The sequence below is a fragment of the Microplitis demolitor genome, chromosome 3 (assembly GCF_026212275.2).
Source record: "Microplitis demolitor isolate Queensland-Clemson2020A chromosome 3, iyMicDemo2.1a, whole genome shotgun sequence".
NCBI classification, from domain to species: Eukaryota; Metazoa; Arthropoda; class Insecta; order Hymenoptera; family Braconidae; genus Microplitis; species Microplitis demolitor.
In genome coordinates this window covers 57,342-75,133 of record NC_068547.1, presented here as the reverse complement: position 1 = coordinate 75,133, position 17,792 = coordinate 57,342, and the positions used below count along the sequence as shown (strand labels likewise).

Genomic DNA, 17,792 nt, shown 5'->3' with positions numbered 1-17,792 from the left:
AAACAATAATTAACACAAAAAAAAAGTAACTTGATTTTATACTGAAGTCTTAAGAAATGGCAATTAAATATTATTATTGTGTAGATAATTTTTCTGAAGTAATGATTGAATATAAAACCTAAAATTATGAAATAATAAAACTAAAATACCTTTCTTTAATTTAAAAATTTCAATATAAAAAAACAAGAAAATTAACAACTTTGTTTATTATTTAAATTAAATTAGTTATTATTTTATTAATATATTTTATCATTTCTCGACTAAATTTCAAAGAAAAACTAATAAAACATTATTTTATCTAAAATTATATTTTTTTTTAATATTAGTAAATCGTGTCAAGATTATCTATTAAAAAATTAATTTTAGAAAAAATATTGAAATTTATAAATTTATAACAATCAAAGTCAGAAACATGACCGATAACAAATTAAATATAATTGAGTCATATACACGTCGTCTGTGTAAATTTTAGTATATATATATATATATATATATATATATATAATAGTTTTATGAGGAAATACGCATTTGCTCTTAATTTTTCAAGAGAGACTTGGCATATAATTAATGTCAATTTTACTTTAAACTTTATTGCAAGTACTTTATAAATAGTTAAACAAAACAAAAAAGTAAAAAAAAGATACATTGAATTTTAAATAAATAAATTTTTACATATAATTTTAATTTAAGAAAATTTTTCAGTCCATATATATATATATATATATATATATATATATATATATATATATATATATATATATATATAAACTAGGCGCAGTATAATCTTGCCGTATAGAATTATGTTTAATAGATTTTATTCGGCATGATATATATGACGTGCTTTGTATTATAATATTATTATTAATGTAACAGCTATGTTTTTGTAATCAATAATATAATAAAAAATATCTATTAATAAAAATTTAAAAAGGAGATGAAAACTAGAAAATTTATTATTAATATTATTACATTTGTGTAAAGCTGTCAAGAATTGATATAGTCCATCATATGCAATTGATTTTGTATGTATTACACTAATAAGTAAATTCAAAGTTAATGAAATTATTATTATTATTATTATTATTATTATTATTATTATTATTATTATTATTATTATGTACACATGGTCTAAGGAAAAAAAAACATTCATGATGAAAAATAAACATTAATTATATGTCAAAATAATAGTTTATTGATATCACCATATTTATATTCTATCTTAATTATTTGTAAGTAGATTTTTTTTAATTATTTATTTTTTTTCAAATTTTTTTATTATTGATTTTAAATTAATCTTTACCACATAGTTTGTTAATAACTGACATTTCTGTATGAGATAATGGTTTTAGCATTAATCCTGGTACTGGTGTGGTATGCTCCAAATCACGAAGTTGATTAACTTTAACTCTCAAATCACTTCGTAATTTATTTATTGCAACATCACATTCATTTTGATCTAAAGATATATTTATTTATATAAATTTAATAAAATAATAATTATTTAATTAGATTGCTAGTAAATAATATATAGAAAGTATACCTTGTGCAAGTAATTGTTGAGCTTTTTTAGTTTGAATTTTAATTAAAATAGGTCCCAGTGTTAACCAACATTTATCGGTTTTTTGTTTTTGTAATTCCCGCATGCCAATTCTATCATCATTTCTTCTTTTATCTAATGATACTATTTCTTGTCTATCAGTCAATATTTCTCCAGCTTTACTTTCCACTTTTTCAAGATACTCCAACATTTCTTTTTGTTCCTTCATAATAAATGCTGTAATAAAAAAAAAAAATTTACTGTTAAAAAAAAAATATTATTTTTTAATAAAAATATTTGTATACTTACATCTAAAGTGTAGTTTAATTAGCAAATTAATATAGAATACTGATGTTAATTTTTGATTGGTTTTATATGAGTAATTGCATTTATGTCATTACTTTTAAAATGAGTTATTCTAGGTTTATCAAATGGTTTTTTACCTAAACCTTTACGATCTCTTTTTAAAATTGTTTTCACAGGATATTTAAAACCAGTACCAGTTGGCCCTAATCCTTTTCTATCATCCCATCCACTATTTAACATTATTTGATAGCCTTTGTTTTGTTTTGATAATCCATAACCATAAAATGCTGTAGGTAATTCGAAATTTTTGTTTAAATTATGAATTATTGAGGCCTCATGTTGTTTTACTGTTGTCTCTTTATAGTTCTTATTACAAATTTTACAATAAAAATAACAACTAGAATCATTATCATTAATATTCAAATTTTTCGATAAAAATTCTCTATCATTTTCTAATAACACAATAATATTATTTAAATTTTTCTTTTTTGCTAATTTCAAAGCTGTTAAACCACATTTATTTTTATATTCTTTATTAGCATTTAATTTTAATAAAAATTCAACTATTAATTTATTTCCACAGTAAGCTGCAGACATTAATGGTGTCCATCCATAATTATCAAAAATATTATTTACATTTTCTTTATTTAAGTATTTTATTAAATAATTTATGTCACCTTGTTCAACAGCTTTTAAAATTTTATTTTTATCAATTTCAATTAAATTTATATTATTATTATTTAAAATTACTTTATTATCAGATTGTATATTTATTATTTTTTTAATTTTTTTTTTATCACAATTATTTGAATTTCTTTCACTTATTTTGTTTATTGTATCATCATAAAATTTTTTTATCTCTTCACCACTCATACTTTTATTTTTAAATAATCTACTCTGACTAATCATTTTTTTATCATCATCTATATTTTTTTTATTTTTAACATCCGATTCTTTGACAAAATTTTTATATAAATTTAATGATGATAAGTAAAACATGTTTTAACTATTATTATGTTATAATTATTTTAAATATTAATAATATGTAAATTTTTTATTATGTTTTGTTAAATAATAATTATCTTTTAAACTATTATCCTTTAAAGTAACTTACTCAAAAATTATTTATAAGATCTGTATTTAATTATTACTATTATTAAAAAAATAAATGTCAACTTATTTATCTGATTCACACCCACATAAAAATATATAAATGTACAAATAAAAAATAATGGAGTTGGGGATCAGCAGCAGCAGCAAACGATAGATACATACATTTGTACATCAACAAAAACAAGCAAAACAAAAAATGATCAAGAGAACGATAATTATTGATATTATTTTACGAGAAGATGTTGATGCTGTCATCTATTTAGAATATATAAAACTTATTCAAAAATTCTTCAGACAAACGTTTGATGGCTCTCTTGTTTTGTTTTCTGGATTTTCTGATTGGTTGGTTGGAGATTTTTTTGTCCAGGGTCGCCAGGGTCGCTAGGGTGGTTTTTCAATGAAATGCAACGGAATTTCAACCAATCAGCCATCTTGCTTATATTTTTCATGGTTCTTTCTACTATTTTCTGAGATTAACCACCATCCGACATTACCGCCATATTGTAATATGTCCGCATCCGCATAGAATAATAATAATAATTATTATTATTATTATTATTATAATTATAAAATAATCTATAGCATCTATAGTAATCTGCCACGCCATTGTGTTGTACAACTTTACTTTTATTATTAATAAGATTATAAAAAAAAAAAAAAAAAAAAAAAATTACACACTAATTTAATTTGATATTTGTGTAAAATTAACTTCTAATGTAATTTTTTGTTTTTTTTTTTTTTTTTTTTTTTTATTTTTCTATTGAAAATAATTATAACTGAAATTATAGTATTTAACGTATACGTGATAATTCCACGAGGTGAGTAATAAAAAAAGAAAAGATGAGTTCTCTTTAATAATATCGATATAATAAAATAATTTATAACGATTAAAATAAATATTTTATTTATCAATAACCTTGATGAGATAGTAAAATATAAATAATATAAATTGAAAATGTAAATAATTGTTACAGACTGTGAATAAATATAACAAGATGTACAATAACATAGATCCTTGGGAGCCTGGTTATGGACCTTCAGACAGACGAGGTCACAATAATTCCGAGTATGAGTATCGGAGTAGTAAATCACCACCAGATTATGGAGATCAAAGGGAAATGGAGCATCGAGAGAGAAGTCATCGTAGTCCAGAGTATCGAAATCATCGACGTGAAAGAGAAAGAGATCGTGATCGTGATCGATCACGAGATAATAATAAAAAAGAAAGAGATCGTAGCAGAGAAGATCGTGGCGGTGGTGGTGGTGGTGGTGGTGATCGTAGTTATAGGGACAATCGTGATGACCGTTATAGTCGTCAAAGGGATCGAGATTCTTCAGAACGAGACCGTGATAGAGAACGTGACAGAGATCGTGATCGTGATCGCGATCGTGATCGTGAACGTGAACGTGAACGTTCTCGACGTGATAGAGACAGAGATAGAGAACGTGAGCGAGAACGTGAACGTGAACGTGAACGACGTGGTAAACGTTGTGATGATCGCGATCGTGATCGCGATGATGATCACAGCAGAGAAAGTTCAGATATCATTATTAATGAACATGAACATGGTCGTTCATATAATTCGTCTATGGAGGGTGTCCACTACAAGTCACAAACCCCAAACAACACCATTATGATACGTGGGCTCGCCCAGCATATTACTGAGAACGACGTAGGTTGTCAACTTAATGGCCCGCAATAATGGCCACAAGTGAGATCTGTTAACGTTTCATCATGCATCAATGTTATCATTATGATGTTATCACAGGTGCGGCAAGACATCCTCAACTGTGGTCTCATGCCTAAGGACATTCGGCTGATCCGGAAAAAAGACACTGGTAATTATCATTATTTTTTATTATATTAATATTTTATTATCATTTTTTATTTACACTCACATTTTCAATTTAAATTCAAATTATAATAATTCATTGTTAACTTGTTTACTTATTTACCGGTTAAAAAAAGAAAAATTCATATATTTTATTTTTTTTTACAACTACTGTAAAGTCAAGTCTTAATTGTTATTTGCTAGTCATGTTTTATATTTTTTTGAAAATAAAAATTTATAATTTTTATAAAATAAATTAAAAGGTAAGTTTATAATTTAACGATCAAGTAATTAGAAAAAACAAAAAAAAAAAAAAAATTGACAAAATTTATTTAATTGATGTAGTAAATTGATGAAAAAAAAAAGTTGAATATGACATAGATTAGTTTGAAAAATGGGATTAAAAAAGTTAAAAATTAGACTAGTATTCGGGGGATTCAGGTAATGATATGATATGAAATGGAAATGAATTTCAAGTTGGCGTAAAACGAATGAAGAAACTTATAAATATGTCAATGGTTGGTGCTGTGATTGCCTGCCCTCTCAGAGTAGAGATTTCCATCAGGCAAAAAATGTGGATTAACTCTGGATCTCTGTATATTTGCTCTGTATAGGTGCTTCGCGAGGTTTTGCATTCGTCGAGTTTAATGCGACACAAGAGGCAACACGATGGATGGAGATGAAACAGGTAGAAACAAGTTCCAGAATCCAGATACTATCCAACTGATGCTTTTCTCTCACGTGCTACCAACGCCCCGTGGTGGCAAGGGCACGGTAAAGCCAGCCGTCCAGTGGCCTTCCCCTGGGGGCTATGGCTCTACATCTATCAAAGGCTACTTTAAAATATACATTAAACTTACCTTATTACCTATTATTATTATTATTATTATTATTATTATTATTATTATTTATTTATTTTGTTTTATCTAGGAATTATCCAAATCACCGCATTGAATTATTATTATTACTATTACTACAAATAGCTTATTTTTATTTTATTGCAATTATATACAAAAAGTTTAACAATAATAGTAATAATAATTGTTTACGCTTTTTAAAATTCCTTATTTTTGTAGTATTAAAATAATATTCATATTTTTTTTCTTTATTCAGTTAAATATACATACAAATTTTTATTATATAATTAAAATTTTAAATTCCGTGGGTTATTTCGTATTAACGAAAGTTAAAATAATAAACTTGTAGTTTTTTTTCTTTTTCCCGGTTTAATTTAAAAAAAAAAAAAAAGAAAAAAAAAAATGTAGCTTAATATAATTTCATCAGCAACAAACAGATTTAAGGGACAAAAAGAGGCTTGCGGAAGACATTGAACGGGATAACACTAAAATTCTATGTTTCAGGGGATTTTAATGCTGCAAGATCAGTATCGTGCCCTAATGCAGTATAGTATACCGAAAGATATTCATACAGATAAAGCACCATCTAAAAATACCCAAGATTGGCATTGTGTCAAGGTTAATTATTATTTATAATTTTAATAAAATAGTTGAATTTATAAAATTATTTATTTATTATTTTTCAAGTGTGGAGCTCATAATTTTAAAAGACGTGAGACTTGTTTCAAATGTTCAGCTTCAAGAGCTGAAAGTGAAGAAGGTGGTGAAGGTAGCGATGAAATAAGTTCACATCCAACAAATATTGTTTTACTACGTGGTCTTGATGTTTTAACGACTGAGGATTCAGTTCTTCAAGCTATGAAAAATGCATCATCAATGCCTATACGTAGTATACGCATTGGACGTGATAATTTGACAAATACATCACGTGGAGTATGTTATTTAGAAATGGCAAATGTTGTTGATGCTATGTATTTGCATACTGCTCTTACTAAACAAGGACTATCTGTTGATGAAAGAAAAGTTGAAGTAACTTATTGTAAACTTAATAATCAATTAAATAATTATCCAACAATGTGGAAATCAATGGAAAATCAGCAACAACACCATCAACAACAGCAACAACCTCAACGTTATACTCTTGATGATGTTGCACAATTAGCTGAATATAGTGCTAATATGTATGCTAAAACTCCAGCACAAAAAGCCCATTATATTCAATATTATACTCAATATTATCAGAATCAAATAAGTCAGGGTTCATTAATAACTCTGCCATCGCTCAATCAAACAGATAGAGTTAATGCTGCTGCAGCAGTTGCACAGTCAGCAATACAACAGCTTCAAGCAGCACGTAAATTAGGTGATGCTGAAGAAATGAGAGGTAGGCCAACACCAACAGCACCAAGTATTACTACTAATTTAGCTACTGGAAGAGTACCCGCTCATGCAAATGATGGCAAAGTTTATTGTAAGTTTATTATTATTATCATTATTTATTATAAATATTTATTTATTTTTCTTTCTTTTTTAGCTATACCTGATGTTAGCACCTACCATTATGATGAATCTTCAGGTTATTATTATGATCCTAGTACTGGATTATATTACGATTCAAATTCACAGTATTACTACAACAGTCATACACAACAATTTCTTTATTGGGATGCTGAATCCTTTTCTTATCAACCAGCAAAGGTAATTTTATAAATAAATATATATATATATATATATATTTCCAATAATTTAATTTAATTTTTTTCATAGACAAATGGTGGAGGGGCAATTATTGGTACATCTGGAATAACATCAACAGTCGGATCAATGGCTGATGCTAGTACATCAAATAACATAAATAATCCTATAATAACATATTCAGCTCAAGAATCATTAATAAAATTAGATGATGATAACAAAAAAAAAGATATTACTAAACAAGATAAAGTTAAAGTTGCTAAAAAAATAGCTAAAGATATGGAACGTTGGGCCAAAACGTTAAATCAGAAAAAAGAAAATGCTAAAAGTAATTGGACAGGAGAATTTACGGGAATAAGTGGTGGTAGTAGTAGTAGTAGTAGTGGTGGTGGTGGTGGTGGTGGTGGTGGTGGTGGCAGTAGTAATAGTAATAATAATAATGATAACTATTATCAAGGTAGTTGTTTTTCTGCAAGTGGTGCTGCTGATGCGGGTTATGCTATATTGGAAAAAAAAACATCTGCGGTAACGGTAGCAGCAGCAGCAGCAACAGTAACAACACCATCATCATCGTCAATTATAAATAGTAATTATCAAGATGAAGATGATTCCGGAAATAATAATGGTTTAGTTGCTGCTTATGGTGGTGGTAGTGACACTGAAGAAGAAATAGAAGATGTACAGCAAGAAGAACGTCAGCATACTGATTGGATAAAATTAGCCTGTTTATTATGTAAACGCCAATTCCAAAATAAAGAAGCATTATTACGTCATCAACAATTATCTGATTTACACAAACAAAATCTTGAAAATTGGTATCAAGTTAGAGGTTTAGATCCAAATGATCCACAACAGAGAAATAATAAATATAGAGATCGTGCTAAAGAACGTAGAGCTAAATATGGTGAACCAGATCCACCACAACCAAATAAACTTAAAGAAAAATATTTAAAAACACGAATTGAAGAGGTTGAATCATCTTCATCATCATCTAATTATCAAGAATCAAATAAAAATAATCCTGCTGGAATTGGATCAGATAATGTTGGTAATAAATTATTACAAAAAATGGGATGGAGTGAAGGTATGGGATTAGGTAAAACTAATCAAGGACGTACAAGTATTATTGAAGCAGAAAGACGTGTATCTACAGCTGGTCTTGGAGCTAAAACATCAACTTACAGTGCATTACCTGGTGATACATACAAAGATTGTGTCAAAAAAATGATGTACGCTCGTTATCAGGAATTGTCTGATACGTAGTAATACATAATAATACATTTATTATTTTTTAATCATTTAGATAACACATCTATTTATACAAATAAATTTGTATTTTTTCATAGAAATATTGTAATTGTGTGTGCAGAAATCAAATTTATTATTCAAAAATATAATAATTTTAAATAGTTTTTTTTTTTTTTTCTTTTTTTTTCGAAAACTTAAAATTATAAAATAAATTTATTTAAGAAATTTTAATTCACATACAACAACAATTCAATTAATTTTTTATAATTATTTGAAAAATTATCTTAATTATTATTAGTAACATAAATTTTAAAATATTTAGAGTGCACTTTATTTAGTATTTTATGCCAACTTATACATTATTATATTGAATAAATTTATTCATTTAAATTGCACTACAATTTTCATAAATATTAAAAATTAAATTAAATCATGATGTTGATAATAATACTAATAAAATATAAATACTGATACGTAAAGATAAAATAATAATACTTGAAATGTCAAATACAATTATTGTTTTTAAATTTTTTTTCATTTGTTAAATAAACTTTTTGTGAAAAAAATATTTACTCGCATAATATATTAATCATTAACATTTTTATGTTTTATTCTTTTTTTTAATATTTATTTATAAGATAATTTTTTTTAATACTATAATTCAAAATTCCTAGATTGGTTTTTTTTTATTTGGTAATTTTTATTTGTTGATAGAAAAAAAAAACCTTGAACAATAAAATTTACTACTATTGATAAATTAACTAAGTACTAGTTGAGATATTCATTCATTCAATATATTATTAGTTTTAATTAATAACTATATATAATACAAATTTTTGATAAATTAAATTACTATTTTATTTTGTTTTTCATAATTTAATTTATAGAGAATGATTAAATAATATGAATTAAAGTTTATAAATTTTTTAATGAAAATATATATGTTAATAATATAAAATAAAAAAAGTAACTATACATCCGCTAAAATCCAGGAATAAAGTGGACGCAATTGATGATCTAAAACTGTATATTCTAAATTATTGAGACCATCAGAATCATATCTTTTAGCAGCATTTTCCAAATTAGCAAATCTTGAATTACTTGGTGGTTCCTTTTTATGTGATAGCATATAATATTGAGCTATATTAGGTCCAAATCTCATTATCTTTAATAAAGAAAGAATAAATAAAAAATAAATATATTAAAATAAATCTAAATATAAAGATGTACCTTAAAACCTCGTGATTGTAAACGACTGTAAAAATCATCATCTTCACCACCCCATCCATAAAAAATATTTGAAAAACCATTAGCTTTTTCAAATTGTTTACGTGTTAATGCAATAGCACCACCAAATAAACCAGTATATGGTAAATTATATCTAAATGTATTAACACTTGAGCTCATATGTCGTGGCATTTTAGTACATGCGTATATATTATTTGGATTTTGTGGTATTAAATCAATATCTTGAAATATGAAACAATGAAAATCATTTATTTTAGTGGCTTCTTTAAATCCAACATTAAATAATTTAGCACGATTAAATTCAGTCAATGGACTCTGTTCAATAACAAATATTCTATAATCTAAATTTTGCTGTTGTAAAAATGGATGAATATAATTCATAAAAATATCAAGTTGTCGTTTACGATTACGATATGGCAAAATAATGGCAACATTAAATAATGGATGACAATTCAGAGGTTTCCATTGTCCACCGGGTAAAATTCCAAGACGACGTGCCATCACAACTGGATCTTGACGTGGATTCTCTTCTGGATACCATAATTCTGATGATGATAACTCTTTATCATTATTATTTTTATTGTTATAAGAATATATGGCTAGTGTACATGAATTTTCACGTGGTTCATATGATTTTTCAAGGTGACTATAAATATCTTGAGTTTTTATAAAATTATAATGTGATGCAAAACGACTAGGAGTTAAACAGTAAAATAACACTACTATTGTTACTATCAAATATGTTAAATTACGTGTGTGCCCGTACATACATGATATAAACATTTTTATGAAATTTGTTAAATTTCTCGTCATGATTATTATTAACTTAATTATTACATTTCATTGCAACATGCATTGATAAATCTTAATCCCACTGTTGATTTTATTTAATACTATTTGGTTTAACCTTGGTTATAACGCTAATAAAAAATATAATTTAAAATAGCTATAAAAATTTTCCCATAAACCCATTTATAGATTTTATTTAACTTGTTATTATTATTATTATTATTATTATTATTAATTATTTATTTAAACTTTATATAATATTTGTTCCCCACAATAAACATAAACAAAATACAACTAGTAGAATATATATACAAAATTGTATTTCGGTGTGCGTGAGAGGATGTCTATGATACCGACTGTAGATCCAAAAAAATTATTAAGTCTTTTCAAATTAAAGTCAACGCCACGAGAAAATATCAATAAATATATCATTTAAAAAGTAAATAATAAATAATTAAAAGTATCTGTAAATTAATAAATAAACCTAAAATTACGATAATGCATCATAAGTAATTAAAATTATTATAATTGCTGCGATGAATAATAAATGAAATTAAAGATTGTGGCTATTTTATCCAGAAAATTTTAAGTTTCTTACAACTTTCAAAATTTTCTTATTATTGTTCAAATATAAAAATAAAAAATATTTATACATAATATATATATTTAACAGATTTATGTGACGTTTCTACCAATATTATATGTCTATTAAATCAATTTACGCCCTAAAAAGCTGCTAAATTTCGTAGGGAGTGCAGATGTTTCTATTATTTATATATATATATATATATATATTTTTTTTTTATTTGTAAGCTGCCCACCCATCAAGCCAATAGATTTCTTAATCTACTATGTATAGCTATAATTCATACAATATATATATATATATATATCCACGCGTCACAAATTCTACATGCTCAAGAGTCAAAACCCAACTGGAGTATGAGAAAAAAAAAGTCAGACAATCGCTTACAGACGAAAACGATCCATGACAAAAGATGAATATCCTATTCCCATAGGTCGTAAAATTTTACTAGAATGTTTGAATGATACTAATGCACATTTCCTTCTCTATTCTTTGGCCACCTTCACCTGCTCTATATGTCATTTTCTTATAGATTTGTATAAAGATATAGAGATGTTTAGGGGAAATATGATGGTATTTCAAAGTTAAACGTTAAACTATTGTTCTGTTATGTGGTGGTTTCAATCAGAGATACTTTGTCACGTTTAAAAAATAAAATCCTTTTAAGTAAACAGCAACGACAATATCCTTAAGTTATAATGTAAAGAAGGATGTTGATTTTAATAAAACGACGGGAGGTTGCGTGAAAAATAAATACTTAATTGTGTAGTTATACCTTTTATTATATATATATATATATATTAATTCAGATGAGACTGATGTCTCAATTATTGTAAATCTTTATAAATCATATTATCACTTGGTGGAAAATATATATTTAGAATGTAAGTAAAATATCATTATTATTAAAAATATTATACAGTTCATATATAGACTTTTGTATTTATAAATTGTAAAATATTTATAAATAATAGTATTTATATCTGACCGTGAATAATTATTTTCTTAAATATGGGACTAAGAAAGGAAAAAAAAACCATTAAACGAGATAAAACAGTCGTCCACATTTTATAATTTTGAAGATTTTTAAAGTTGTCCCGGTTGTCCCCATGAGTTTCTCAAAATATACAAGGACGTAGATAAATCTACTGTATACTGTTTGTTAAAGACGTAAAAACTGCAACTCTCTAGAACCTTGATCCCTCACAGCGGGTTAGCTTATATATACATTGGAGTTAGTTATTCAACTGATTTTCAGCTTACTTTTAACATGAGTTGATCTATGCCATTTCAGTAAAGATATAGGAAACCCAGAGAGAAACCAAAAGAGAATCTAAAAGAGAATCTAAAAGAGAATCCAAAAGACTGATGACTTGGGGCTACTCGGGGCTGCTCGGGGCTTGGTACTGCTGCTTGCCACTGCTTGCCACTGCTGCTCCTGCTGCTGTTGGGATGTTGAGAGTGGTTGGGAGTGTTGGGACTCGTAATCTTTTTCTTTTTTTTCTCCTTCTTATTTTCATTGACAAAAGTGGGGACAAACATATAAATGCTTGGGGTAAATCTTCCAGAGTCGACATCGACAGTTTTTTCAAAGACCGCAAAGTTACATTTTCGTCTTATTTATTTTATATTGTATTTTAATAACAGCTTCATGTTTAAATCATATTCAAATATAAGTGATTGCAGTGATTGCCTCAAAAATCATAATAATTAACAACAATTGTTTTCTTTAATAAGTTTTAAAAATGAATATGTGATAAAATATAAATTATTAAAAGTGAGATATTTAATAGTTAAATATAATGAAGCTTACTTGGATCATTTTATTATTAATCATTAATATTATTGGTAAGTTTATTTTATTTTGTATATATACATATAATGGATAAGAGGACATATCTTCACGTCATTTCAAGATTGCCTTGGCTTGCATACCAATTGAAACAATAACACCACCAGCATATCAGGATGAATAAAAAGATTTAAAGGATAGTGCACGAGTGTTTCTAATATTTAATTTACATGACTAGAATACCTAATTTCATTATCTCTCGTGTATAATTTATATAAATAGTAACCCTTAGAGAAAAAACTGATAAATATATTCATATCATGAGTAGCTATTAATTATTAGTATATTCTCAACCAACGAGTAGATTCAAAAACTCGACATATGTGCTGCAGATCTTTAATATATAAAGGGAACCGTTAAATTTTATTTAAAAAAAAAAAAAAAAAAAAAAACAGAAAGAAAGAAACACGCAAGTTATTCCTACGACCTAATCTATATAAATATAATTTATTTATTTATTAATTTGTAATCGCACGTTATAATTTATAATAAAAATAATTATTTAAGAATATATGAATCTTTTGATGATTTGGTCCTTTTATTACTGATAATGCTTGTAAAATAAAATTGACTTAAGGTATTTTAGTCATGGGTAAAAATGTTAAAATTTAAACCCTGCACAATTGGGATATACAAGTCTTGTCACCTTGGGTCCAACAACGCAAGGACATTTTTTTGTCCTTTCTCAACCTTCAGCTTTGCTCATAGATGTAAATCTAAATTTTCAGTCGTTTATTTCCGTTCTTTAGATATAGGGTATATCACCATTAAATCTATCGAATATATCTATCGGTAATAGTTTTTAGGTAGTAGAGCATAATAATAAATGTATATCTGTATATAGATAATAATCCACTATAGCAGTGTGTTTACCTTTCGTTTTTTATTTTATATTTTTTTTTTTATCTCTGTTCAAGTCCTAAATCTCAGGTCGCAGAGCAACGGGTGGTTGGTATAAGATTCTTTTCCTCTATAGATTCTCTTAGCAATATAATATAGGCCTACCTGCTTTTAAAATATTTTTAAAATCTTTGGTTTTATATTCTCACTAACTCACTAACTCTTAAACCCATTCTATTCTTCTGGATCTACGATAATGGAGATTTTAAATAAATAATATGTATAAAAAAAAACAAGTAGTTTGAGATATGCACTTGGTTAAAGTTAAAAAGTTAATTTTGTGGTGGTAGTATATATATGATAGGTAATTAAAAATTTTAAATTGAGAGTAATTTATTTTAATTTTAGGAATCTGTGAAGGTTATGGAATTTGGAACGGTGCCTGGATGGACTGGAGTGGCGAACAATGCGAGGCTGCTATCAAAGAGGTTGTCAATGAGGATCGAGCAACTATTGTTGATGATAGTCCAAACAGGCTACACGCTACTTGGCTGTCACAAGAGTAAATCACTAGTTATAATTATTTATACTCTTATATATATGTTCTTATTTTTTTTATCCATCATACAATTTTTTTTTTTTTTTTTTTTTTTTTTTTTTTCGACATGTTTATGTGTGGTTTTTTATTTTTGACTTATAATGCTAACTGCCACTTGTCATTTGCTATTTGCCATTATCTATTAACCACCACTTTCTCATTAAGACCATATGGCGTGAATTCGAAGAATCTCTTTTTAAATCTTTTATTCTCATCATCTTTAATGATCTACAACACTATTTAAAAACAAAATATATATATATTAAAATATGTCTAGTCATGAAAATTACTTTTAATTGCTACAACAAAAATACTTTTTTATAATTATTTTTATTTGTTATTGGCTTCGAAGAAAAAAAAAATATTACATATCTTGACCAATAATTGTTGCAAGAACAGTAATAGTATTATTCATTTTTACTAAGTTTCAGTTTTTAGCTTTGTAACACTGTCTTATTGTCAAAAAAAATGTCTATAGATTGTAAGATTGATGACGGTCGTGATGGTAAACAGAATAGCGATGTCAGAACTGCTAAGCTACATTTTATTATATTCTATCGTACCTATTACAGTAAAATGACGAATTTTATTCGATTATATTTTTTTTTATTCATTATTATTTACTTTTCCTTATACTTATTCATTAAATCATAGTTTCTCTACACATTATTACGTTTTACTCACTTTTTTATAAATTTTTGTTTATCATGATGAGGACTAGTTGGACCCTTATTCTTAGAAAATTCTCAGTCAGTTTCGTTTTGTCGGATGTTAAAAGTCGTAGTCATTGCATCAGATTAGATACTTGAGTATTTTAAATGATGAAATTTAAAAAATAATAATAATTTTTCAACATTAATTTCTTTAAAAAAAAAAAAAAAAAAAAAAAAAAAAAAAAAAAAAAAAAAGTTTTTTTTACATTTAAAATTAAATAATTAAGTAAAATAAAACAAAGAGCCTATGAGAATTTATTATTTATATAACAAAAGTTTATTTTTTTTTTTTTTAAACAGATGCGAAGTACGAGCTGGACCGGAATATATAATCAGAAAATATACATTTTATAAAAATGGAACGTTTCTTTTGATACGACATCATTATGCAGAAGAGTCATGTAGTGTTGCTACACATACTGTTACTGCAAGGGGTGTAATACGACTCTTGTCATCATCAGGATTAGCTCCTGGTGCAACAGAAGCTAAATATCAGTTGGATCATGTTCACATAATACCATTAACACGACAAGTTTGTTTAAATATTTTTAAAAACAAAATAAAAAAAAAAAAAAATTAACATTAATATTATATTATTTAAAAATCAGGTTGCTCATAAATTTGGACACCGAGTAAATGTCAGTTGCACCCCTCAACCTCGATGGAGAGCATACGGTGTTCATATTATTTATGAATCACAATCATCACAAAGATCATTAAATTTAAATTGGGAAAAACCAACATATTATTTATTTAAACGTAGTCAGCAAAGAAAACATCACTGGAGTGGTGGTAATTTAAATTGTCTTGAATCATTAGGTATTGACTTTAATGAATTAAAATTAATTAGAGTGGAAAAAAAACCAGCTACATCAACAGCATTTGGATTAGGATTAAACGGTCATCCAAGAGTTGAACTTTTATTAGCTAGTTTACCACCCAATATTTATTCAAAACAATTTCATCGAGCTTCTTCATTGCAACCTAATACTCTTATACGTAGTGATACGGTAAATAAAATTTAATATATATAATATATATTTCTGTATTATACAACATAATTGTTTATTTATTACTTACAGACACGTGGATGTTTAGTTTGTGGAGCAATATCTCGTGCCACTGAAAGCAGTCCACCACTTTTACATCAAGTAGCAGCACTTCCAGCTTTATTAGGTGGTTCATGGATCTCCTCAAGTTGTGAAAGCTGTGAGGGTGGTGTTTGGATAAAACGCCAGCTACAATTTTACTCTGGGGATGTTTTATGGACAGGTCGTTGGGACTATTATTCAGATCCAAAATGTTATAATTTTTTATATGCCGTAACAGCAGCTGGAAGTTATATTCAACGTACTGGAAGACAAAAACGACATGAAATATCATCATCAAATTATGATAATGATGATACATCTGAAATTTCTTTATTTTCATCTTCATTGAAAGATGATGTTAGTAGTAGTAGTGAAACAATAATCAATAATGGAAATGATGAATTTTTTGATGATAATGTTAATGACTATGTTATTAGATCTAAACGAAATAGTAAAATTAAAAATTATTCTACCGACGATAAATGGGATTTTGATTGGATAACATCTGACTCTGCTAAATTACTTGATATTTTTGGATCTTCTTCACTTCGTATGCCATTACCAAAAAATTTATTTAATAAAAATACTCCATCATCAAAAAATAATTTTAATATTATCAATAAACAAAATAATAATAATGATAAAATAGAAATTTCACAAACAATTACTGTTACTACTAAATCACTTTTATCAAATACTACTACAACTCCATCAGATACAATAATTAGTTCAACAACTAATGATAATCTATGGGATAGAATTGAAAATGATGATGATGACGATATAAATAAAGCTGTTATTGATAATTCTTATCGTCATTTATTTAAAAATTATCAGCCATCAATGGCTCAATCATTTACACTGATGTTGAGAGGTAATCAACAGCATGATGAAAAATTATCAGAGGAATCAAAAATTTCAACCAAAAAACCGTCACCAGTAGTATCACAAATACCAGCTGGTACAACAGAATTAGATTTACATGTTGCTGAAAGTTTATTGATAGCTGGAGATTTATCAATAGCTCATCGTTGTGGTGCTACTATTGATGATAACGATCATGGTGGTTTTATTATTCGACCATTAAATATTTGGCCAAGAAATTGTGTTAAACATGCATTAGAAGCACCATCTACATTAGGATTACGAGCAAGAATTGGTGTTAATTGGAGTGGTCAGTACACTTTATTATTGGGGCCACGTGATGATAGTCTTTGGGAAGCTCCTTTAAGACAATGCGGTTCTACTCCAGCTTACAATAATCAATTACGATCACATTTAAGATTAAGTCTGGGATACAGGTATGGTCTTTTCATTTCTTCTTCTTCTTCTTCTTCTTCTTCATCATCATCTATTTTAAATAAAAAAAATTATTTATCAATAATATTTATTAATTTTACATTATTTTCTGTTTTTTATTATTATTAACAATATTTATTTATTATTTAAATATAATATTTGTATTATAGTGTATATATTATTATTAT

General features: G+C 26.5%; 4 protein-coding genes across 6 annotated transcripts; 2 read left to right on the top strand and 2 right to left on the bottom strand.

The window, feature by feature from the left end:
* Nucleotides 1–1,169: 1,169 nt before the first annotated feature.
* LOC103573668 (p53 and DNA damage-regulated protein 1) lies at nt 1,170–3,147 on the bottom strand. Of its 2 annotated transcripts, XM_053737728.1 has the most exons (4): nt 2,958–3,147; nt 1,981–2,130; nt 1,541–1,774; nt 1,170–1,456 (listed from the first exon to the last, which is right to left on the bottom strand). In XM_053737728.1, the coding sequence occupies exons 2-4, from the start codon at nt 2,081–2,083 to the stop codon at nt 1,290–1,292; spliced, it is 504 nt and encodes a 167-aa protein (XP_053593703.1). In that variant the 5' UTR covers nt 2,084–2,130; nt 2,958–3,147; the 3' UTR covers nt 1,170–1,289. The 2 variants fall into 2 exon arrangements, with proteins under 2 accessions (XP_053593703.1, XP_008551065.3); XM_008552843.3 differs by lacking the exon at nt 2,958–3,147 and having other exon boundaries at nt 1,981–2,903.
* A 316-nt stretch (nt 3,148–3,463) lies between these two features.
* LOC103573667 (RNA-binding protein 5) lies at nt 3,464–8,752 on the top strand. 2 transcript variants are annotated; one of them, XM_008552841.2, is made up of 9 exons: nt 3,464–3,566; nt 3,745–3,774; nt 3,931–4,629; nt 4,726–4,795; nt 5,403–5,476; nt 6,150–6,263; nt 6,333–7,116; nt 7,180–7,343; nt 7,413–8,752. In XM_008552841.2, exons 3-9 carry the CDS (start codon nt 3,952–3,954, stop codon nt 8,601–8,603), a joined length of 3,075 nt encoding a protein of 1,024 aa, XP_008551063.1. In that variant the 5' UTR covers nt 3,464–3,566; nt 3,745–3,774; nt 3,931–3,951; the 3' UTR covers nt 8,604–8,752. The 2 variants fall into 2 exon arrangements, with proteins under 2 accessions (XP_008551063.1, XP_008551064.1); XM_008552842.2 differs by having other exon boundaries at nt 3,464–3,569.
* A 430-nt stretch (nt 8,753–9,182) lies between these two features.
* Nucleotides 9,183–10,946, bottom strand: LOC103573666 (beta-1,4-galactosyltransferase 1). The gene is made up of 2 exons (XM_053737727.1): nt 9,819–10,946; nt 9,183–9,753 (listed from the first exon to the last, which is right to left on the bottom strand). Exons 1-2 carry the CDS (start codon nt 10,647–10,649, stop codon nt 9,559–9,561), a joined length of 1,026 nt encoding a protein of 341 aa, XP_053593702.1. The 5' UTR covers nt 10,650–10,946; the 3' UTR covers nt 9,183–9,558.
* Nucleotides 10,947–12,815: 1,869 nt separating this feature from the next.
* On the top strand, nt 12,816–17,649 carry LOC103573665 (uncharacterized; the record flags this gene model as incomplete). The annotated part of the gene is made up of 5 exons (XM_008552838.3): nt 12,816–13,059; nt 14,312–14,465; nt 15,515–15,746; nt 15,823–16,224; nt 16,297–17,649. Coding segments are annotated over exons 1-5 (2,187 nt in total), but the record flags the coding sequence as incomplete, so codon positions are not given.
* Nucleotides 17,650–17,792: the final 143 nt, after the last annotated feature.

What these genes read in the sequence shown, in the direction of transcription:
- LOC103573668 (XM_008552843.3), bottom strand. Translation starts at nt 2,842, where the DNA reads ATGTTTTACTTATCATCATTAAATTTATATAAAAATTTTGTCAAAGAA. An exon ending in AAGAGATCGTAAAGGTTTAG is followed by an intron (nt 1,775 to 1,980) that starts GTAAAAAACCAT and finishes TTTTTATTACAG; the next exon opens with CATTTATTATGAAGGAACAA. An exon ending in TCAACAATTACTTGCACAAG is followed by an intron (nt 1,457 to 1,540) that starts GTATACTTTCTA and finishes ATATATCTTTAG; the next exon opens with ATCAAAATGAATGTGATGTT.
- LOC103573667 (XM_008552841.2), top strand. Translation starts at nt 3,952, where the DNA reads ATGTACAATAACATAGATCCTTGGGAGCCTGGTTATGGACCTTCAGAC. An exon ending in GATCCGGAAAAAAGACACTG is followed by an intron (nt 4,796 to 5,402) that starts GTAATTATCATT and finishes TGCTCTGTATAG; the next exon opens with GTGCTTCGCGAGGTTTTGCA. An exon ending in AAGATTGGCATTGTGTCAAG is followed by an intron (nt 6,264 to 6,332) that starts GTTAATTATTAT and finishes TTATTTTTCAAG; the next exon opens with TGTGGAGCTCATAATTTTAA.
- LOC103573666 (XM_053737727.1), bottom strand. Translation starts at nt 10,649, where the DNA reads ATGACGAGAAATTTAACAAATTTCATAAAAATGTTTATATCATGTATG. An exon ending in TACAATCACGAGGTTTTAAG is followed by an intron (nt 9,754 to 9,818) that starts GTACATCTTTAT and finishes TCTTTATTAAAG; the next exon opens with ATAATGAGATTTGGACCTAA.